A 23,986-nucleotide genomic window follows, 5' to 3' on the forward strand; every position below is an offset into this window, starting at 1 on the left:
TTAATGGTTGGTCTGTTTCACTCTGCATCATCACTGTTAATTAGGAAATCAAAATGAATTGTGGAACTACATTGAACAATATCTTAGGCCTAAACAATACAGGAGTTGAAATTTAACACACAGATTTTTGACCATACCTTGGCTTTAACAATAGTTTAACAATACCTAATAACGGAAGTCTAAACAGCTGGTGTGAAAATTGAGTTTTACAGTGCTTTGTTATAAAACTCCACATGAGGGAGCCAAAATGTAAATATTTTCTGACATGTCTACTCAAGTATACTCTTCCCCCAAAACACTTAATAAACAAATGAAAAACGAAACATTAGCACCATTTATTTGATAAGCACCACTGACACAACAATGAATCCACAGTTCATCTCTTTGCAAGAGCAGAGACTAAGTGATGAGTTTTATTGCATAACCGATCTGGGATTATTTACTTAATTATTTGGAAAGAAAAATAAATGATGGTCACAAAGGTGGTTGACAAACAAAAACGGATAAAACAAACAACAAATAGACAAAATATGCTTAAAGCTAGATATACAGAAAACACTGGACTTCGAGTATAAAAATCATCATACAAACCTTTCTCTTTTCAATTTTAATATAGTAAATCATAAGAAAAAATATTTTTCCTGGGTCTTGTTGTGCTGTCCTGTGTTAAGGCCAATGCATGTTTGTTTTGTATGAACTATGCTAACTTCTCCCTATAAACAAAATGCAGAATAGTAAAACTTTTTTTGGAAAACATTGCTGGTATGTGAAGATTTGCCAATATAAAGCAATTTATAACATTTAAATATATACATATACTTTTTTAAAAGGCACCTAATTTATCTGTAAATACATAATAATGATATTTTTTGTTTTTTGTTTGTTTAAATAAATTAGAAGAGCTGCTAAGCCATAGCACCCGTTGAGTTGACAAGTTCCTGGTGTTGTCAACATGGAGTCTGTGCGGCTTTGTGTCTGTGAAGGGATGCATGTGTGAATGTAAGTGCATATGTGTGGGTATTTGGGACTCAGGTCTGTAGATGTATGCTGCGGGTTGTCTGCTTGCATGTGCTACATGCATACAGGTTTCTGTGACATATTAATATTGACACCGTAAGTTAGTGTGACAAACACAATTTTCAGCTGAGGGAGTTTAGATTGACAGTGAATGACCTAGCACTGCTTCCTTTATGAGTGCTCTGATCATAGTGAGATGTCTGGTGAATGGTTTTTGAGCTGTGTTTGTATTTGTGTGTGTTTTTATATGCATACAGTATGTATATGTATGTTTGTGTTTGTTTGTTTGCATGTGTGTTTCTTGAAGTCTGTGTTTGCTGTTGAGTGTGTGTGTGTGTGTGTGTGTGTGTGTGTGTGTGTGTGTGTGTGTGTGTGTGTGTGTGTGTTTGTGTGTGTGTGTGTGTGTGTGTCTGAATGTATGTATGTATGTGTGTGGGTGAGAGTGTGTGTAAATGTGTGTGTACGTGTGTGTATCTGGGCGATGTGTGTGTCCTTAAGCGGCCCGGCACTGGCTGGAGTCCCCGTGCACCCAGTAGCAGATCTGGGCGTACTTGAGCGGTGTAATCCTCACGGCCACGTTGAAGTCCTGCTGCTGTCCGTTCCCATTGGTGTCCACCCACCGGTGGCCCGTGAACACCCCGATGATCTTCCTCTTCCACCTCTTCTTGCCGGGCTCCTTGAGGCGGACGTAGACCCCGGAGCCGCTGGAGCCGGCCTCGGCGTCGCAGTACTGGTACAGCAGGTCCTTGGACTCCTCCGACACCGAGCAGAACCGGTACACCAGGTTGCCGGGCCGATCGTCGTCGAAGCCTGAGAAGTGGATCCTGCCGGCCGGGAGCTTCTTCACCGAGGGCACCACGCCCAGATCCATGTGCTTCACCTTCTGGGCCTTCTTCAGCTCCAGCACCGCGTAGTCGTAGTCGGCCGCCACCCCCTCGGACGCGCCTCCCTTGAACCAGCCCTTGGGGACCTGAGTCTGCTTGACCCGGGTCCACTTGAACGAGGGCTTGTCCGCCTTGTCGGCACTGCGTCGGCTCCGGCTCTTCCTCCCCTTCCCCTTTCCCTTCTTCCCCTTCTCTTTGTTCTCCTCGGGCTGCTCCTCGTCCTGGCCCTCCTCCTCCTTCCTCCTCCTGCCCTTCCCTCCTCGTCCTCCTTTGCCCTTGCCTCCCTTCCCTCTCCTGGACTTCTCCTTCAGGATGCCCACCCTGAGCTTCTGCGCCCCGCTGAGGTAGTCCCGTCCGTCGTGGATGCAGTGGGCCGCCGTTAGCACGTGCTTGGGCGACAGCAGGACCCCCGAGCAGCCGGTGGAGATCTTGACGGTGGTGGAGAAGGGGTACTTGGTGGAGTACAGCTTGTCGGCAATGGTGAAACGGGTGTCCATGCCGTACACCTCGCGCTTGTGGCGGGATTTGGCCGAGGAGACGGGGCGGGAGGAGTTCCGGGCGGAGGCGTCGAGGCCCTGCACGCTGACGGAGGTCAGGGTGCGCGTGCCGTTCTCGTACACCGTCTCGTAGGAGAGGAACTGCTCCAGGTCCAGCAGCGAGGGCTCGGGGAGCCGCCGCTGGCACTCGATCCCACAGGTGGCGCTCAGCTCCGCCTGGGGGCGGGCAGAGAAGCTGGGACTGCTGAGGGGCACCGTGCGCCTGGTCCTCACCAGGGGAAGCTCCCACTGGGGCCAGGTGTACTCATCTTCTGCTGGGGCTTGTTCCGCTAGTGAGGCCGCCACCACCACAGCCAGCACTGCCAACGGGACCAGGAGGGACAGCGGTATGGGGCCCATTGTTAAGATGGGCCTGGCTCTGCAATGAGTAAGGAAAAACTGTGGGGGTAAGGGGTTGACATACTAGCATACTAGTCGGCATAGTGTACTGTCGCATCTGTCCGGCATTTTGCTTCTCTGTACACATATCAGTATTTTTATTTCCACTATCATGATGGATTCATTCTTTATTTATAATTCTGATCTAATCCTAATTCTATTGATTGGATTGTTTACCTAGCAAGACGTTTATTCGTCTGCTGCTGGGGCCTTCGATTATGTATGTCTAATGTACATTGCGATTTTGGTCCACAAGAGGGCACTACACACCAGAGTTAGAGTATACTACACTATGGAGCGCAGCACAACCAAAGGAAGCCCAGGGGAGTCATATACGCTCTCCCACAAATTAACCACAAGCCAGCCAAGCAAGTATCCTGCGGTTCCTCCTTAAGCCTCGGCACGTTCCAGGCTTGTTCTCCACTGGTCTGCTATATTGTCTTCTGCACAAAACCAGACGTCTGCCTTTCTTCCAATAGGCCTATGGTTAAAAGTGAAACGGTCATCACTTCTTTGAAATGCATACATTAACTGTGCGGTTTGGAGAGGATTTATGAAGTGGTTCCCTGAGCTGTGGTCAGGGAACAGAGCAGAATACGATCCCCTCGCTGGGCTGAGACAGTGGCTTGGAGTATTCTCCACAGCGGTTAACCTTCTCTCAGCAATGACGACCATATCTGGTTTCTCAGCGCTGATGAGCAGCTTAACGGTCGCATGGCCAGGCAGCCAATCACAGCATTGGATAGCTACAGTGAAACGTCAGCTCATGAGAATGTATCCTCTGATTGTTCCTTTTGCGTTAAAGCATTGAGCAGACTACAGAGAGCGAAGCTTCTCATTTGTGTCTGCATCTCCCGCATTGGTCAGCAATGGCCTTCCACTGTGGACACACTGACCATTCTTAGTAATTAAAAAAAAAAAAGTAAAACAGCGAACCAAAACCACAACAAGAAACCATGGAAACGGAAAAGCCTACAACGTGGTACAATGTGGCGCCATGGACTTAGCCAAATGATGTGGGCTAGCCGGGGTTCACCAGCAGGACGCTGCCAGAGAAAAACATTCATGCATCACCCCTAGAGAGACATCTGCCTCAGCATACCTGGGGAGCTTGGGCTTGATAATGCACTGTAGATAAGCCATTGACCTTAGGGTCGATAATGCATTATAGCAATACCATTGATTAAGAATCACATTTCAATTTTAGAACTTTTTCCCAATTACTGCTACATTTTTACAATTGCCACAGTGACTATAGCATATGTAAACTAGGACTTATATTACTTTAAGCTGATAGATCTGATACCCTTCCATGAGGAATCAAGCTGGTTTCCAAACCACTAAACTGGCAAGCCCATCCTAGATGCAAAAGATGTAGACCTACCACACCAGTAAGGGAAATTACATAATCACCAACAGATGGCGCTATGGTTAAATGTTCAATCATTTTTTCAAAAAGTATCGATAATCAAGGCCGTGCAATATGCTGCATTCGACAGTTAATAGTTCAAAGCCGTGCTGGACTTAGTCACTTCATCTAAACACAACAGCATTTGAAGGGTTTTGTTTGTCTGTTTTTCCAATTGGGGTTAACCGAATAAAAAAATGTGTAGGCCTATGCTGCCTGCAAATCTCACCAGCAACTATTTTTTTCTTATTTCACACTTGGTTATCCTAACCTCATAAACTAGCATTAATGTATATTTGAATTCAATGAACGCAATTTATCCTGCATTGTCTTCCATTGATTTTATCCATTGATGCATACAATGAAAAGCTGTCAATGTGTTGCTTAATTATTCAAACTAAACGCAACTCAATCAATAATGTTGATTCCAGAGTAATTTGAACAACACTTGATATGAGTTGGTAAAATTGTTCAAAATTGGGATTGGCACAAATGTTCCTAAGCCTGTCTCTGCAAACTATAGGCAAACTTTGCAAAATGTCCCTGAACTTATTCCATTCCAAAATAAGTAAGACTTCAAAAGAGAAACGTGGCCAGTATTGACAACGGGATTTTCTGCAAAGGAAAATCCTGCAAATATCCAAAACATCCGACGAAAATTGCAATGCCAATCCAAGGAGATGGACCCAAACTTTTCCCGCTGCTCTTCCAAGAAGTCGGACAACAAGAAGACTTCATCATACCTGCTTGCATCCGGTTGACGGATACGCCAAAATCCGCTCTCTATTGTTTGTCTTCAAAACAAAAATATTTCAGTTCGTTTTCAAGAAAGTAAAACAAAGTGGTACTGCATCCCAGACGTCCTGTGCTCGGTGCGGTGCTGATGCTGCCCTTCTTCTCAGTGCGTTGAGAAGAGGCTGGGAGAACTCGCAGCCAGGACGGTCCGCGTGGGCTGCACTTGATGCTGAGGAAGGGAGGAGAGAACGGGGCGGAAAAAAGGAAAAGCCCATTTTTTTTCTACACCACGAGCGACAAAAGCTGTCCACAAATGGGTGGGACCAAACAATTTCACTAAAGGCTGAACTAGCCGAGGTCAGCGGCGCGCAACAGCCCATTTAGAAGTTAGGAGGTCCGCTCGTGGGTGCGCCCATGGGCGCACACACGCACGCGCCTGTATTTTAGAGCTATTTGTGCTCGATGGCATTTTGAGGTCTTTCATTATTGTTCTGAAGGATTGAGTTGGTCTACAATAGGCCATGTCCCATCTAAGCTCCAGCAAACACAGCAGTTTTAGTGTTTCAGCGCTGGGCCACAATAGACACATAGTGAAAATAAACCACAAAACCGTGTCAATTAAATATGAAAATTATTTTTAGTGATTGGAGGGACTAATGAAGAAAGAGTTATTTCATAAATATCCCTGTGTAGTATAACCCCGATTTTTTTTCCCTGCTGTAGGCCTATCGTGTTGTATTGGAACTCACAATTGAGAAAAACTGCTTTGGAGCAAACTGATAGTATCCACAGCATGTTATGTTCCGTCTTGGGTGTTCTAGTCTGGACAGGCATCGCCGATCAGCCACACAGGGATATGCATGGCTTGTTCCTAACACAGAACACAATGTGTTTAACACAGAGCCCAACATAAATACACTGTGTGATTCTCCCTGACCGTCTCAACCCAAATATATATAATGCAAAGAAATATGAGCGGCCACATGATCTTAGATGAAGATGGCAACGTTTTCATAAATATTTAGATATTTATTGTTTGGGGCCGAGTGTCCATAGGTCATGAAACGGTGTGACGCAATTTGTCTGTGCTCCTCAGTGGGCTCACAGAGCCCCAGGGCTCTGTCCCAAGCCAGGGGTAGGGAGGTGGGGGTGGCGTAGACGGTAAAAGTATGCATGTGTAATGAGGGAGAACGGCCGTCAGGGATGGAGGAGGGCATGGAAGGAAGGGTGGGGTGTCGGTAACGACTGCCCTGGACTCCGAGATGAGGTTGACGGATAACAGCCAGGCATTTGGATCACTGACTAGTTTCTATGGAATCCACTCTCCGTCCTTAAGCCGGATCACACAGCAGGAGGGGCCTGGGTGGTGGTTCACCAGGACACCCTGTTCAGTGATTGGTGCTCATCGACAGTGTCAAGTACGCCTGTGGTGGTGTACTGAGGAAGAAGGAGAGAAGAGGGAGGGGTTGGGGGGGGGGGGGGATGAATTGAGAGGGAGGAGGACAAAAAAAGGTAGAATTTTAAAGTGGCATGGGAGGTTGGAATGTGTCTGCTCTTCAATTTCTTATGCTGGACAGACTTATCTAATGGAATTCACTGATAGAAAATGAAGTGAATATGGGCAGAAACCATGCACATGCATGCACACAAAGAATTCAACTTTCAAACACTTTCTCATTACATGCTGGTCAACACACAACAACACCGCAATAACAGAGTAATCCACTGCAGAAAGCACTGCTCTTGTTGTCCAGGTTCAATGTTATGACAGCAACATGGGAGAGGGACATGGGTGTAAGAATAGGATTCTCATGGGCCAAAATTGGGCTTTTATTCTGTTTATTGATAGTTTCCAGAACATTACCTAATTTGTAGGTAATTTGTGCTCTCTGTGGAGCTCATTGCATTCTTGCTCTACTCAGAAGTCTACATAAAAGACTTTGGACAAACCACACTAATAAACCAAGGCGCAGAGCTGTGACGACCAGCGGCTAATTTCCACATGCTTTATTTAGACCACTGAGCAGCCTTTAAATGCACCCTCCCAGCTGAACAGACTACTATTGATTAGATAGGTCTCCCTCAAACCTACTCCTTCCCTCCAACTCTCTCTCTCTCCCCCTCACTATCTCTCTCTCTCCTTTCACACTCTCTCTCTCTCTCTCTCTCTCTCTCTCTCTCTCTCTCTCTCTCTCTCTCTCTCTCTCTCTCTCTCTCTCTCTCTCTCTCTCTCTATCCCATCTTAGCTCTCTCTCTCCCCTCACAATCTTTATTGCTTTCTTTAGCTCGCCTTGGTACTCTTTCCCTTGCCCTCTTTCTCTCACACACACACACACACACACACACACAGAAACAGCTGTAGAACCATAGATAAAGGTCTCACTTAGAACAACATACAGTATATACATTTGGGGGTTTTTTTACCTGTAAATGTTTGGGTTGTAAAGAATAACATTGCATCGTGACACAGAGTGAGTTATATTAAAAGCGATGAAACGCTGCTCTTGAACGAGTCTGTGCAGTCTGTGCATGCACACGAAAAGGAACAAACATTCATGATCCTCCTAAAAGGACGAGAGGCGAATGCCCTACACATGAAAGCCCTCTGAGACACTGTGTAAATAGCAGAAGGGTTGAATAGAACCGATGGGTTCAGCCTCTATTAAAATATATGAGCATATGGTTTTTATCTGGATTTATTCAACTGTGTTGACATTAAACCTTAAAAGAGTAAAATGTCAGTTAGTTGAATTAGTCTTTTCATGTGGGCACAATGATGCATGTAAACAAGATGGAGGATACCATTAAGTTGAGCTATGCTGTGGTATGCAGATTACAGCTCTGCATCCTATTTTCTAATAAAACAAATGACCTTACATGCTTGTGGGCCTTATATTTACTCAAGCGTTCCTGAATCCTTTCAAGTCGTAAAAAAGTGAAATATCGCCCCACATCACTCGCCCAGAACTCACCTGAAACATCCGCCCAAGTAAGAGCCGTCCAACTCATGAATATGGCTATTGAAGAAAAAATTGCCTGAAAACAGACCGGCTGTATCTTTGCAAGTGACTGAGGACATTGTTTGGACATCTGAGGTTTACCAAACCGCCATGATTGATGAGCTCGCAATTTGTGTTCAGGTACAGTATTCACTATACTTCAGACAGCTCTGGGCCTCAGTAAGGAACAGACAGCTAGGCGAAAGAGGGAACTTTATTAAACAGGATGCCATTGCTTTCTATGAACTATAAGTCAATTGACAGAACTGCTTTCAGTTAATGTTTTAATATCATTAATGAAAGACCTGGATTTTTTTTTCTGGTGAAGTACTTTTGAAAAAAATCTATCAGTAATCTTGATAGATCTAAAAGGCCCTCCTGGTAAGTGAGCATACAAACAATAATTGTTTTGGTTTTTCAACAAATTTTCCATGGCATAAACAGACATTCACCAACCTCCACTAAAAATACTGTAAAATTGATCAATTCAAGCCTTCATCAAACTATTCTTTAGCGCTGTAGCCCTGGGTATATATTAAGGCATCTCCTAAATTAAATTCTCTCACATCACACAATGAGGCAAAACCAGAAGATTGACCCTGTACACATTATGGCCTGCAGAAAAAACAGATGCCCGTGCCATCACAGCACTCACAAGAATTTCAGGATACGCAAAAGGGTTTCTGAAACAATTTATTCATAAGTACGAGAGCATTCATATGTGCGAGAGCATGCATGCTGGATGGAGACTTGATCATAAACACTGGAGCCAAGGATTTGAGCGATGTTGAATGTGTGCTCGCTGGGATTTAAGTGTTTATACAGACGGAAACAAACAAGGAGAGAAGCAACATTTTACTCCTGACGGGAGGATTGTATACAGCGCTTATTTTGGACGGAGGACACACTTTCACATCTCACAGTCTAGAGTGCCAGGAACAAGAAATCACATGCAAGGAGTGAAGTCCAAGGGCTGGACATTAAAGTACTCAGATGTCCATAATAGCAAGCAGGCTAAACTCATTGCACCAGAATTTAGGAATGTGGAGGAGCAAGAAGACTGGACCATCGACAGAGACTAAATAAAGTCCAACTGGGGAAGGTGCTTGAGTACTATTGCTGTATGCTTTAAGATGTGTCCTTTAGTTCAGCCATTCTCTTTTGAGGGACGTTATACATTCCATTCCAAAGAAAAGGTTTCTCCTCACACCATTTGTCTTACACCTGTAAGCACTATTATTGTTTCCAGTCTAAGCAATTTTACAGCTCTTTCATTCTGGCAATATAATCAGCTTTTTAATTATGTTGTTTTATGCCCCAACAATAAAATACAACAATGCCACTCTGTTGAGTACTCTTACCAATTATTATTTTATTTTCTTACACACACACACACACACACACGCAGACTCTATAGAAGGATGGCATAGTAGAATGGAGAGAGAGAGAGAGAATTAAAGAGCGAGAGCGAGACAAAGAGAGATAGGGTGAGAGAGACAGAGAGAGAGGGAGAGAGAGACAGAGAAACAGAAAGAGAGAGAAAGAGGGAGGGTGGGACAGGAGAGAGAACGAAATAGGGAGAGCGAGAGAGAGAAAGAGGGAGTTGAAGAGAGGTCAAAAGTTAAGTAAACACACACACACGCACACACAACAATAGCTTGTTAACATCGATGCTAGGAAGGGGATACTTTCTGTGCTCCGGTAACGTTTGCCAGCTTATTCTGATCCAACGCTTTCATGCCGTGGGTTCATGTCGACTCACCTTGCTCTAATAAAACTGGACAGTGAACGTGAAGCTTAGTGGTCTCTGTTTTTCCACCTTCTCCATGATCTCCTCCAACAGTGGACCATTATGGAGCGGGATCAGTGAAAGGGCCCATTGATTTAGGGGACTGGGTGAAGGTCATGTATGGACAAACACTGAGGTAGTTGTAACTAAGAAAAAAAGAAAAAAGGAGGTCGAAATTGATGGGGTGGGGGGCGGGGGTGAATCGCAAATGGCTGAGGGCAGCTGATGTATAGTCGGTGCCCCGGACCGACAACACTCCCATCCCTAGAGACTTTTCACTCCCCTAAAAAGCATGTCCCACCCACTTCCAGTGCTGGGACATGCTGAGCTGGCCAGCCTTAGTTCCTCTGCTGCACCTTTTTCGTGCACGCCTTGTGATGAGTCCAAATAGCAACAGGCCACCACAAATACCTGGCTGGAAGGGCTACACGTTGCTTCCTCACTGGAAGGATCAAACAGGATTATTCAGGGGGCCGCCTGTAGTGGGTGTAAATATGTGTAAATCCTCTGTATCGTTTAGAACGAAGGTGAGATCATTGCACCAGATATCATCAGTGACCTAAACATGGTGCAATTACATTTAGGATAAATGGGTGGTGGTGGATGGGGGGTTGTTAAAGGAACCCATAAAATAAAAGAGGATGACACAACTTTTTACTAATTTAGAATATTTTGATGCACACAATGACACAATAATAATGCTGGTGAAGTGCATGGATTATGGAATTTCTTGAAATGCAATACAATGGGTGGTAGCTGGAGGGAAACCAGGAGTTAGGCATATCTAAGAATGGTCAATAAGTAATAAGGGTTTATTCAAGTCCAAGGTAAAGGCAATAAAGGCGATTAAAAGAGGCAAGTCTTTGTGACTCTCTGTGAGCTCACCTAACCCTCCTTTATGCATTTAGATTCAGGGTTTCCCGCAGAAAATGTGTTAGTTAAGGTGGTGGGGTTTGCCGTCAGACGGGGGGGGGGTACAAATATTTAAAAGAAAATTGCTACTCAACATTGTGTGAGTAGCAATGACGACGTAGTTCAGGCAGCAGGCGTGTGTTGCTTTGGCGGCTGCCTAAGTTTTTAAGTGCTGTGGGAAACCCTGAGATTAACCATCTATTTCATATTTTAGTTTAACCAGGATCACAGTCATACTTCATTTTGTCCTAATGTAAAGTTCACCTCGTGTTCTGTTGGATTTGGTACCTATGGTTCTGGCAGATCATAAACATTACTCCTTGATTGAGAGCCAGAATTGTATAACCTTCTCTGCAGTTTACACTGACAAGTGCTGAGGCAATTTTAAGGTATGGTGTACCCATTTCCCCCGTCTGGCAATAATCCTATATAATGAGGGGCTTTGGCAAAATGTTATATTGCTTAGGATTCACTAAAGGAGAGGATGATTGCCCAGGTGTTACCAGTGTGACTCAGATTTTAGTTGCAGCCAAGGAGATAATCCTGTGTTTTTGAATGATTTGATCCACTGTAATTCCTATTTGTCTTTGTCTGTCTCCTCCTCTTCCTGGCCACAAAAACCACACTGGGATTTGAATAGACGTTTGAATAGAGACAGACAGTGGTTCTGTGTTCTGTCAGTCAGGAGAGTGACTGCTATTAAATAGAGATAAGTGGTGATCCAGTTTGTCAGACATCTGCTTTAGCAAAGGACAGGTAAAAGCTGCCAAGAGAGCTTATGCATAGATCTATCTAACAAAAGTAAGCTAGCTATTTTATAATCAGAAATATAATAAGGACATTGTTTATTTAATTGCTCAGGTTAATCCTGCTTTCCCTGAACCATGATACCATCCTTGAAAGCACGGCTACCAAGCCATTATTAAAACGGTCTGTGTAATGACCTGTCATGGTCCAAAGGGTTTTTGAATTGCAGGTTCTTATATTATTTTATATATCAGCATAAGAAGTCACTGTGACATCAAATTTTGTCAAGCTCCACTTGGCCCTGGCTTGTTAACTGAACAAACTCACCCCCTATTGATCAAGCTGCAATTTCAATTTAATCACTACAGTCAATAGCTTTATATTTCAAGGCATTACTCTGGCTGAAAAGCGGAGAATGCCGTCTATTTAAACAATTTTTTTGTACATAACACATCATTTTAGCGGAAGCGCCGTCACCCAGTTGTGAACGGCATCCTGTAAGAAAATGCCTGTGCTCGATTCTCCTCCTGCATACCAACCTGATCATTTGACAGGGTGGGTGGAAGGTGCTGCTCTATGCTCTGAATCCTTCCTTGCATTCCAACAGTCTTTCCGCAGCAATTTAACAAACTGCCCTCCACTTCAAAAACAACCTCTGCCCTTCCCGCCTCCCAGCAGCAGATGTTTTTCATTTCGATAAGTCAGGGTTGAGGCCTCCCGGCATTACGAAGCCCTCTTATCTCCTGCTTCTGGTTCAGTGTCTATGTCTTCCTCTCCTGCCACAAAACACCCGCCTGTTGACCCCTGCACGAGAGCAGCCAGTCAGCTCGCCCGACAGTCCTGTGGGGCTTTGGGGCGCTTGACCAAAAACTGCTTGTCAAAGTGTTTTTCAGGGAATGCACCACTTTGGTGGGTGTGCGTCTTCAGACTTCAATGTGATTTTAGGATAGTGAGCATGAAACCTGAGGGATGAAATACCCACAGTGCACTTTATTGAGATCAAATCCCCATTTGTTTTTATAGATGTTTTTGGGCCTGGTTCGGGTTTGTTCTCATGATTAAGGGCGTACTCGCACTAGGCCATCTGTACCGTGCCCAAGTACATTTGCCCCCTAAAGTCTAGATCGTTTGGCTAGTGTGAGCACACCATCCGTACTCAAGTACAGTTAAATTCCGTGGCCACACATCCCATATCACCTAATTATCTTATGTCCTGAAACAAGACACTGATATTGAAGACATATGAAGAAAATGTAATATTTGCTACTGTATATAGACTTAGATTTATGCTATTACATGTCTATTATATGTAAGCCTATATTCATTTAATAATGTATGGATATTAAAAGTATCCCCCCAAAGACAGCCCTTCTCAGACCCTCTTCTCAGACCAAAGTGGAAGTGACTGAAGTATTAATTATATCGCAGAATATATAGGCCTAGTGTGATAGCCACTATTTAATCTTCAGGTCCTTCGTCTTGTCCTTCAGCAGTATGATTGATAAAGATAGGCCATAAAGCCAGAGTGTAGATAACTGCCTGATAAGATAAATCCACACACGCACGCACGCACACACACACACACACACACACACACACACACACACACACACACACACACACACACACACACACACACACACACACACACACTGCATTTCTTTACTAAAAAATGTTTATTGCCGTGAGGGCTTTGCTAGATGTTACAGTTATGCTTGCTGAATGTATAGAACTTAATCAAGTGGTTTAGCAATTGAAGCATTAAAGCGGCCTACAGATAACCGGATTTCGTCATCATCATCATCATCATCATCATCACGCGGGGCCGTTGTCTCGCAGCAGTAGCAGCTGTCACGGTGACCGAGGTATAGCTTCTGAACCGCACATCCACTCGCAGTGTTCCCGGCGGTCCTACGGTGCGTCTATTTAAAGAGAGGGACAACATGGCGGCACGCGGCTTAGTCCGACGAGAATCCATAGAGACGGAGATGCATACAGCCGAAGACAAAAGTAAAACCTTTGTTTACACAAAGAAAAGGGGCTATGACGTGACCCGCAACCCCCACCTCAACAAGGTAAAACGAAACGAGGCTTTAGTTTTTTGTTGTTTCTAACACTAAGTTGTTCTGCCTGTGACCGGCGGGGTAAGAAGTATCAGCTTTAGAGCAGGGCTATATTTAGATTTAAAGTGACCCGACGCTGAGTCGGTCTCGCCGAGGCCACAGGTGTTCCTAGAGACGCTGCTCGGTTGCCTTGGTACCGACCGTCGCCATGGCGAGTGGAGCTCCTTCGCCATAGCAACCCGCGGGTTCAACTTGACAGTGTCTTCTTTCAGTTCTATTAAATCAGACTAAATGTTGTTTATCATTCTCAATTATGTTGGCCTATTTATACTTTATAGATACATAATATACTCAGACAGACATCCATGCCGCTTGCCTACTGATAAACACTGTTGTTGCGAAAATAATTTGTATTATTATTCCCAATCTTCATCAACATTTTGATGAAGATTGATCAAACTGTGCAAATTATTGAATATAAGCATTTTTTTTAGATACATAACATGTACGCTATATCAATAGGATTTAATTTGACTATATCAATAGTCAAATGATCTATTGACTTCTCCTTTTCCAGATCTTTTTCCGGCTTGCCCATTTTGTTACAATGAGCTTCTGGTAGCCTGTTGACTTTCCAGTGTGTTCCTCTGGTTGGATGTTAGAGGGGGGGAGGGGGGCAAAACAGGTCAAAATGACAGCCTGGGGTGAAGGGCTCTCTGTCCAAGGTCCTGGAAGACCATACCATGGACGATCCTCTGCGTCATTAAGGTCCTTCAGACTCTCAATGCTTTTTAGTTATTTTTCAGGCCTTGAATCACACGGAATATCTTGATCTATGAATGATCAGTAATGTTCTTTATTGTCAGTAATGGCAAACTGTTACCTCGGAACAGTTTGCAATTAAGCACAGAGATCTACAGAACTATAAAGAAAAGCTTGAGAAAATGTGCAAAATGTTCTCAAATAGACCTTAAACACAGACGTTCTTTGTGATTAGTCTATAATTAAGACCGACATTTAACTTTTCATTGATCTGTGATCCATGGCTATTGAAATCATCTCTTTTCCACCACTATGCAGTCCATGTTTCCTTTCTAATTGCTAACTTCAAATGTGTGAAAAGGTTAAAGACTTTGACACACACACACACGCGCACACGCACACGCACACACACACACACACACACACACACACACACACACACACACACACACACTACAGCTACAACTTTCTTCTGCCTCCTAGGGTGCAGGTGAAAGCTCTTCCTGTCTGTTGGGAGGCTGGCATTTGCCAAGGTTTAAGTATCTGCCAGTCGGGACGGGAGCGTGCCCTCTGTTGATAATTTGGTCAGCACAGTTCAAACTTCATAGTTTTCACAGGGGACTGAGGTCAGGTATTTTCACTGACTGCATAGAGACATGCTTGTTTGGCAAGTTAATGACTCCACTCTGGAGACTTCAAGACCAGCTCCCTCCCTCCTTCTCTCTCTCTCTCCCTCTCTCTCTCTCTCTTACTCTCTCTCTCTTACTCTCTCTCTCTCTCTCTCTCTCTCTCTCTCTCTCTCTCTCTCTCTCTCTCTGTGTTTGTGGCTGTAGTATGACTGAGATGAACGATCATCTCGGAAATGCTTGCCAGACCACACAACTGGTTCCAGCTATGAGTGGGACCCGACAATGCAGTGTGTGAGTGGTGCTCTGAGTTCTGATGATGGGGGGGAAATTAAGCTGTCACATGTCTGATAATGGATGTCATGTTTTTTTTAAAGCGCCAGAGGCCCTAGCTGTGTGCTGCTCTGGTTACTCTGTCAATTTGCCTCAACAGAACAGATTTTAAACACTTCTCGGGGAAAGTGAAAGCGAGTGCTGTTTAGAGTGCAGGTCAAGCTGGGTGTTTAGCCCCCTAATCCAAAAGCAGTCATTGGTTGTATTTTGGATCTACACCTGAAGGGCCTCTGTGTGGTTCCTGGGAACAGGTCAATGCTTGGTTCAAAATTCAAGATTTTGCTTGTATGGAGCGTTACCCTCCTGGATCAACGAGTTATGCTGTCTCCAATGTACAAACTTTAAGATATATGAAACACGTTGAAGGACACCAACACACGGACGCACGCACGGATGTGCAGAAAAATAACGTAGCTTAAATGAGTCAGCAACACTTAACACCTCTGCCTACCTCTGCCTGCTGATCCATGCTTTCCTTTCACTCTTCCTTTCTTTCACTTGTTTATTAAAAATAAGTCTGGTCTTTATCCAGTCACTCTCATCATGTTAATCAAAATAAGAAGCATGGAGGATGAGAGAAACAATTAGTTTTTTTTATGCTAACTGGTATGTTTTTGACAAGACATTATGCGATCACTGGGAACCAGTGATTTCAGTAGTAGATCGTCTGCTTACAAGTAAATAAAAATGAGCTCTGGGCATTTAAGTCAGAAGGATTTTCAGAAGAAACTACACATTGGGTTCCATAAGAGCAAGCACCAGAGGCATTGTCAAACATTGTCAAAACCTACATTAGACACACTTGTGAAAAAGTACTTTCAGTTTCATCTCCCTTCTATTCATTTGTCTAGAAGTCCTAACCCTTGGCATCTTACTTTCTTCCCACTTTGCTGCCAAAGTTTAGATTAGCCAACTGCTTTTCTGAGTTCAGTTTATAAATGAAAGTACCTGAAACAGAGTGCTGGGTTTGACTGTGGGAGTGTGCATGTGTGTGTGTGTGTGTCATCTACCTGATACTTTAATTATTCGCGCAAAACACCTCTCGAACACAGGGCCTGTCAAATGCCCATTCCGGGCGAAGGAGGAGGAAAAAAGGCTTCTTATGCAGTGAGGTGAACTGTCCACTGTCAGCCCAGTCCGTGAACCAGGGCACGGAAATTGGAAGAGAAGGTCGGAAATGACTGCTAAAGCGTGTTAGCTGGCAGGCACAGGCGGCCGTCTGTGGTTCCAGCAGTGGCACATTGTTGCTGTGCCTCTGATTTCAGCACGCCCAGGGGATGTGTGTTTACCTCTCTCACCTGGCCCACTTTAGCCCCCCATAACAGGAGTCAGTCATGGGACAACTCACTAATTGATGCTGAGGGCAGCCTGTCCTCACATCTACACAGCTTGATTTCCTTTTAATTACCTTACCTCCCTCCCTCCCTCCCCGCACCCCCCTAAAGTATACACACACATACTCAAACACACCCCAATGTACACAAATACCCACACAAACAAAGTCCCCAAAGTACACACACACCTTAAAGTACGTACACACACACACACACACACATGCACACACACAAACACACATATCCAAAAGTACACACATGCACACAAACACACACCCACACTCTCTCTCACTCTTAAACCGTAACAACACCACGTCTTTGGTTGCCACTATCTCCTCCCTCCCAAAAGGGGGATAAGTGTAGTGTAGTGTGTGTGTGTGTGTGTGTGTGTGTGTGTGTGTGTGTGTGTGTGTGTGTGTGTGTGTGTGTGTGTGTTGAGCGCTCCCACCGTCCAGTGAGGAGATGAAGTGTCGGCCACGTGGTGGAGAAAGGGTCCTCTGTGGGGAGGAGGAGGAGGAGGGTGAGGAGGAGGAGGTGGAGGTGAGTGCTGGCCCAGGTCCACAGACAGGCTTCTGTATGTCCACCGGATCGCACATTAATGAGGGTTCTGTGTTCAGATCCTGAGATCCTTTACTGCGACCCTGTGACGCTGGTCACTCCAGCCTTGAAAAATAACAACAACCAAAAAGAAACAGCAGCCCGTCTAAAGCGGACTGTCAGGGATGCTGTTTCACGTCCACACACTGATGGGAGCTGTTGCCGTTTTGGGGGTGGATGGCGGGTTAGTCGTCGGGGGTTGAGTGAGCGGAGGCCTGTGAACAGATGACCATTCACGGGTTTCATACTGTAGTGTGATGCTACACGTTGTAGCAGATGGATCAGGCCTGAATTGCGTAGGACACCTCTGGCATGCCCGATCAAATGGGCATCAATCAGGCACACTTGAAAAAGGTCACCCGTGTCCATCTGTATCACGTTGAGGCGATTCATTCGATTGATTCGAGGGGATGATTCATATTTATTTCAGAATGGATTGCAATTTAAGGGAGAATTTGCTATAGGAGGCCATTAATGTGGCTGCCCTTTTGCACTGACCTTCCCTAAGAGAGAGATTAAGAGAAAAACTAGACCCTGCATTGTGGAACTCTGATCAAACTATAATCAACCACCCATTTTCTTCCCAGAATATTCCTTCTGGTTCTATTGGCTCACATGGTACTTATGCTGGGTTCACATTACAGGATAAATAGCCAGATTTTGTGCCTAATTTATATGATGCTTTAATGGTCTCCATGTGACTGATGGAGTGGGTTTCTCTTTTGCATAATGTATTGTATTGCAACCCTATGCTGTCTCCCACGGTGGGATTAAGAGCTTATGAGGCAGATGTTAGGTCATGATCAGGTTCAATCCAGAACCTTGTGGATGATAGTGGCTACGTGAGGTGCAGAAAGGTGATGTCCCTTGATTGCTAACAAGGTAGAGTTTAAGTGAGCACTAGAAAATGATACAAACCTCACTTTGTTCAGGCTTCTTTTTTAGTACACCAGCTGCGTTTGTCAGTGACCCACACTTGGTGGGCCCGCGTGCGTGCGAGTGCATGTGTTTGTGTGCGTGTGTGAATGTGTGTGTGTGTGTGTGTGTGTGTGTGTGTGTGTGTGTGTGTGTGTGTGTGTGTGTGTGTGTGTGTGTGTGTATGTGTGCACGGGCCAGGTATCCCAGGTGCGGCAGTAAGACCGCACACATGGCTGGTGACCAGACATTCCGCTGATGGACTGGAGTGAAGCCGGCAGACAGAGTACACAGTCTCTCTCCCTTCCCCAGAACCCAACTCCCTCAGTACCTGCCAACCTGCAGCTCTCTCTCTCTAATTCACTCAGTCACTCAGTCACTCACTTACTCACTCACTCACTCACATACCCACTCACTCACTCACTCACATACCCATTCACTCACCCACTCACTTACTCACTCACCCACTCACCCACACACAGTACCGTCTCGCAGCAGTCCCATCCTTAATGACCCTTGTCCAGGCTCAGGTTCACTTATTTTCTTCCTTCACAAGATGGACCTCATTGTACCCAGGACAATGCAAAAGCCATTAGACGGTCTCAGACATGGCATTAGTTCATCACTCTTGCTTTAAGCAATTCTCAAGGGGTCCACTCCAAGTACCCTGCTGTCTTTCCAAGTCAATTTATAGCTATTCCTCAATGCTCCTTTTGTCCACTGTGTTTGAATGAAGATGTCACACAATCTCCACGCAGGCATGTCACTATGGAAGTGCAACCAGATGGATAGGTGTGTATCCTTGCACATAGCTGATTGCCATATATCTGTACATGAGTTTTATTTGTTGCCACACTGACTTCTTGACTGACACGGTTGACAGGGTTCCTAGTTCAGCAATTGCAAAAGATTTCTTCAGGCCTGATTTGAGGAAGAATTTATTTTTCCCACTGCTGTTGAGTTCCATCATTCTGGTGAAAGTTTCACTTCCTTGAAACTGAAAATGTGTTTTCCTCACCATGAGAAAGAGTTTTTTTCTTTAACCCTATTCCCTGTGTGTTTGGAAATGTCTCCATTCAATGAGCTTTCTTTCATGAGTTTGGCCAATCAGAGATAAGGAGATAAAGAAGTTACGTCATCACAGCAAATCTTTTTTAGAGCAGTCCTTTTTGGATTCTTCTTGCCAATGTTTCACAATGACATTGGGGTATTGCCATACCTCCATAGGTAGATTACAATTACCTTAGCTGAAGAGAGCTGTAGAGCCCTGTGTGGTCCTATTCCTACATCTTATTATTTTGATCAAACAAGGAGAAAATACAATAGCTTGTTCCTTCAGTGTATTGCCAGTCTCCATCAGAGTTTAGTTTCTGACAGTGTACAATTTGGTCATGTGACCTGATGTCTTCATGTTTCTCTCCAGTTTACCCTGCAGTATTATAGTTATTTTGAACACTAAATAGCATCTCTGCTCCATCTCTGCTCCAGGGATTTCCTGTGCTCTTTAGGCCAATTGGAGCAGAGATGCTATTGAGTGTTCATCCTTTTATTGTCAGCCAATGACACCAGGACCTTCCTTTTCCATAATTCGACACAGCACAGACTTTCTTGTCACCCTTGCTTTCACATCAGAGGTTTTGTACAGATCTAAACCTTGAAAATAAAGTGTCTGGTGTCAACAAGCATGTAGTGTTATTGAGGATGACGGTGCCCACAGATTAAGCATTCAAAGGGTTGGCTTTGAATGAACTGAAGAGCCATCAAGTCAATGATGTGAATGTTTGGACTCGAGGCTTCAGAGCTCCTGATCTGTGTAGAAACTTGGACTCTTGCCTGGCAACACTCCTCCAACGCTCCTCAGGGACCTGGATGCCAGAGTGTTAAACGTGCGTCTCGGCAGGGGAGCGGATAGGCTTGGAATAGCAAAAGCATAGCCTGCATCTCTGCTCCCTTTAAACCCTCCACTCCCTCTCCCCTTGAGTCAACAGTGGCTACATTTTCAAGGCTGTGTAACCAACAAGCATGCCCATACATTCATTCACAGGTCGACACCCTCTGACTTAAAGAAGCTGTGGCTCACTTCTTTTTGCACAGAATCCATGGTGACGTTGGTCTTTGAGCGACCCTGACACTCACCGTGGTAGCGGTTCAAAAGGGTTAAGGGTTTGATGTTGATAACCGTTATTTACTTCCGACTCATTGGAGTCGGAAGTAAATAACAACCCTGTTGTTCCCCCTGCCCCCTGTACTCCAAATGGTAAACTAATTGAAACTTTGCTGTTGCATTCCACGAGGCCGTTGAGAGATGGTTGTTTATTGTCACTGTCGGTTGCTGTGGTCTCTGTGGGATATCTGTGTTTTCTGCCATTAGCCGCCGGTCGGGGTCACCACTTGATCGGAGCCCCACCTTGGCATCGTCCCATTCATCTGGAACACATACTGAGCTTGTACCAGTCAATTAGGGTCAACCAATCTGTGATTGCATCCAATGAACTAGGAATATGGCTGCGTTTTTGACTCTGCACTAAATTCAACTGGCAAGTCTGCTATCAGTCTAGCGTTCTCTTCTCCCCGCATACCAGTGTCGCGCTGGATTCGTCCCACTGACAATCGTCTGTCATTCATACTCTTATTTCAAACTCTGGAAGGAAAAGAAACAGCTCCCTCTCAAACTACTACTTTTATCCATTATTATCTTTAATAACAAGTTACATGCTCTTGGCTCACATCAGTGGCTCTCTAACCCTGATGCAGACCTATGTGATCCAGCTTGTTAAGGTCTGAAGGGTGAACCTGCGGCCTACACGGCATGTTTAGGGGAGAAATCCATGAGGGAAAAGTAAGAAAGGCTGCAAGGACACTGAGAATATGAGCTGAGAAAAGGATGGCTTTACCGTTCCTTTGTTTTCAGTCTTCTTGAACCCAGCAAGTGGAGTAAAATCCTCTGCCAGCAGGAACCAAATGAGGGAATATTTGTCCTGGACAGGGAGAGCAAAGCGTTCCCTGGTTCTTCACACTGTGGATATGCATTCCAAACTGAGAGTACTAGGGAAAATGATTTAGGGCCTACAAAAAAAGAAATGGAATGGCAAAAATATGTTCACAGTATTTTAAAACGTTTTGCCAATCTTCCAATGCAGTAGCCTATATATAGAACCCTACGGCAAATATTTGAGTAGAGGCCATTTCAATGAGGTATTGACCAGCCTGTATTTTTCCTCTATGAATTATTTATGGTATCTGTATGACATGCTTAACAGGACTTCCAGCTCGAATGGTGGCGCCTCTGTCACGCTGTGAAATATTAGGGACGGGCCATTAATTATGGCTTGACATGAGTGTTCCAACAAAAGCGGCCATGAAACACCAAACACAGACAAATCAATGATTTGACTGCTGTAAGGTGTATAAAGAACAATGATCTAACGTATAGGTTGCTTTGAGTCAATGTTGAAATTCAGTTGATTCAACATGTCTTTTTTCTTTTTGCTTAAATGCACCTTAGGGAAATACAAAAACTAACCAAACTGTGCAGGGAGGTTGAAGTTGGTATATATTTCGTCATTCAATTATTCTTTAATAATGATAACAGTCTGTTGCATTCAGGGATATAAAACCTTACCTTACTGGAACACACTCGAACACGAAGCAAAATGGCAAATTGGTAAGTGATTGCACAAAGATCCTTCTGAAGCAATGGGTTTTGAGGGCTGTCTTAAAGGTTATACATTCTGTGTCTCTACTGGATGGTGGTTATGAATACCATAGTTTAGGGGTGAGGGCACAGTTGGCCCAGGTGTGCAGTCTGGCTGGTGAGGCGGTGAGGCGTGTAGATTTTGAGGGACCAATTGCTGGAGTGTATTGAGGAAGCAGTTCAGAGAGGTGATCTGAACTGCATTGATTACAGTGCATTGATCTGAACTGAACATTACGCAAAGTAGCGCTAAAGAGAGGACCATGGAAGCACTTGCTTTAATCACTGCTGAGGCATTGTGTAGCAGGGATACGTCATTAACTTGGTGGATGAAAAAGTTCCCAATTAGTGTTAAAAGCGAGGATAAATACACATAGAAATGCAGTGATATTGAATAATTTTCAAACATCATAACAATTGTGTGTGTGTGTGTGTGTGTGTGTGTGTGTTTGCGTGTGGTAGTAGTAACTTGAAAAAGTATGTTTTTGACCTTATTCCTTGACATCTAATTGATCGAAATAAGCACACAAAATGATAAGGCTTATAACGTCCTTGGAGTCTCAGCTTTCCCGTGACACGTGGTAAAAAGATAGTTTTCAAGCAATGTTGTTAGTATTTAGCTTTAGCGGGAGTAGGCTACACTGGATATGTAGCAATCACCTAGCCTCTAGCCATAAACAGGGGTCCCGCACACGCCCGATATACAACAATCCTATTTCCAAACGATTTATCATTTTAGCGCCAGTGTAACAAGAAATAACGTAACGTTTAAGCATGGCATTGTGTTTCTAGGTTCAATATTGACGTTGTTTAGGCTCTACGATGTCCAAAGTGGTTAGCTTTTGTTAGCACAAAAGCTGTGATCCGCGCTAGCTCAAGCTGGAGCGCGTGACGTCTTCACGCTCTAGCCTCAACGGAACACCAACTGAAAATATACGAAGCGGGAATGAAATGAAACTGCTGATTCAGTGGGTTGATTTGTTAAATGTTTGAATGAAGTTTGACGGTTAAAAATGTACCAAGTAGTTGAAGTGTCAGAGAATGGGCAAGGGACAGCTTCGCCCTCCTCCCAGTGACTTCTATTATAGAATTGAAGGTATAAAAAGTTGGATATTTAAAAAAACTATAAATTATTTTAGTTATAGAAATAGTAGCGAGCGATTCCAAGCTAATATGAACATTTAAAAGGGAAATGGAGTCTATAGGTGAAAGATTGTGGTAGGAGTAGGGTCCCAAAATTTGTAGAGAATCCTACATTCTTCTCAAGGGAAATTTGGCTGAAATGTTGCTGGTCTAGTCGTCATAACGATTCTTATCCTCAGCTGCATTTGCAAAACCTGTTGGCTTGAATTGCATGGACAAACCAAAATAAAATATAATGTTCATCAGGTGTGGCACTTGAGTAAACTTATGTAGCAGATTGATTCTGGCAAGTGGTTGTGGAATTTCCACAGCAGAAAGGGGACTTACTGGAGTGGACCGGCCTGGGTCCGGGTCTGGAATGTTTCATTGTTTACTCCAGAGTTTCTTGGTTCAGAATCATCATTGTATTTATTATTTGGCTTGCTAAACTGGCCTGGTGCATTGCAATGTTTAACACAATACTAAACAAACAAAGAAGAGAGAGACTGTATACCGGTGTTGCCGGGGAGTATGAGAACCTACATACACACAGCTTACTGCTTCATTATTGGAAGCTTTGTTTGTGAAGTTGTAATGTATTTAATAAAGTAGCCTATTCACAGACTAATCGCTATGTTTATTACCATGATGTTGGTAAGCCTTTTAATGCAATTAGGCTGTAAAAAATAAAGTCATGATTCTGACAAGGAAAAACCTGGACAGTGAGTATGATTGTAAGCAAATCTTAATTTTTATGTGTGTATTTGAGTGTGTTCAGTAGCATGTGTGTGCCTTGTATGTGTGTGTGAGTTGACTTGTTTGAGGCCATCGTTGTTGTGCATTGCGTGTGTGATAATCAATATCTATTTCTTATTTTACCTATTATACAGTTACTATTTCCCATTATAAAAAATCACCTAAATGGACATAACTCATAATAATAATAACACCCAAATCATCTCACCGCCTGGTTTGAACTCACGGTGTTCTGTCTGCCTGTGTCTGCCAGTGGATATTGCCCATTCCCTGGAAAATGCCGGGGTCACCTGACCTTGGTTCTCCTGGAGGACCGGGTGAAGCCAAACCACTCTGATCATTGGAGTATCTCTAGTAC

General features: G+C 44.1%; 2 protein-coding genes across 2 annotated transcripts in view; one reads left to right on the plus strand and one right to left on the minus strand.

The window, feature by feature from the left end:
• prss35 (serine protease 35) lies at positions 1 to 5,130 on the minus strand. Its single transcript, XM_084471611.1, has 2 exons — positions 4,988 to 5,130; positions 1 to 2,816 (listed from the first exon to the last, which is right to left on the minus strand). Exon 2 carries the CDS (start codon positions 2,795 to 2,797, stop codon positions 1,511 to 1,513), a length of 1,287 nt encoding a protein of 428 aa, XP_084327737.1. The 5' UTR covers positions 2,798 to 2,816; positions 4,988 to 5,130; the 3' UTR covers positions 1 to 1,510.
• An 8,147-nt stretch (positions 5,131 to 13,277) lies between these two features.
• me1 (malic enzyme 1, NADP(+)-dependent, cytosolic) overlaps positions 13,278 to 23,986 on the plus strand; it is a 69,465-nt gene continuing 58,756 nt past the window's right edge. The window contains exon 1 of the mRNA XM_084471448.1: positions 13,278 to 13,501. Coding sequence (XP_084327574.1) covers positions 13,370 to 13,501 — 132 coding nt within the window. The 5' untranslated portion in view covers positions 13,278 to 13,369. The remainder of the gene's footprint in view (positions 13,502 to 23,986) is intronic.

The sequence above is a fragment of the Micromesistius poutassou genome (genome assembly GCF_964030765.1).
Source record: "Micromesistius poutassou genome assembly, chromosome: 8".
Lineage (NCBI taxonomy): Eukaryota > Metazoa > Chordata > Actinopteri > Gadiformes > Gadidae > Micromesistius > Micromesistius poutassou.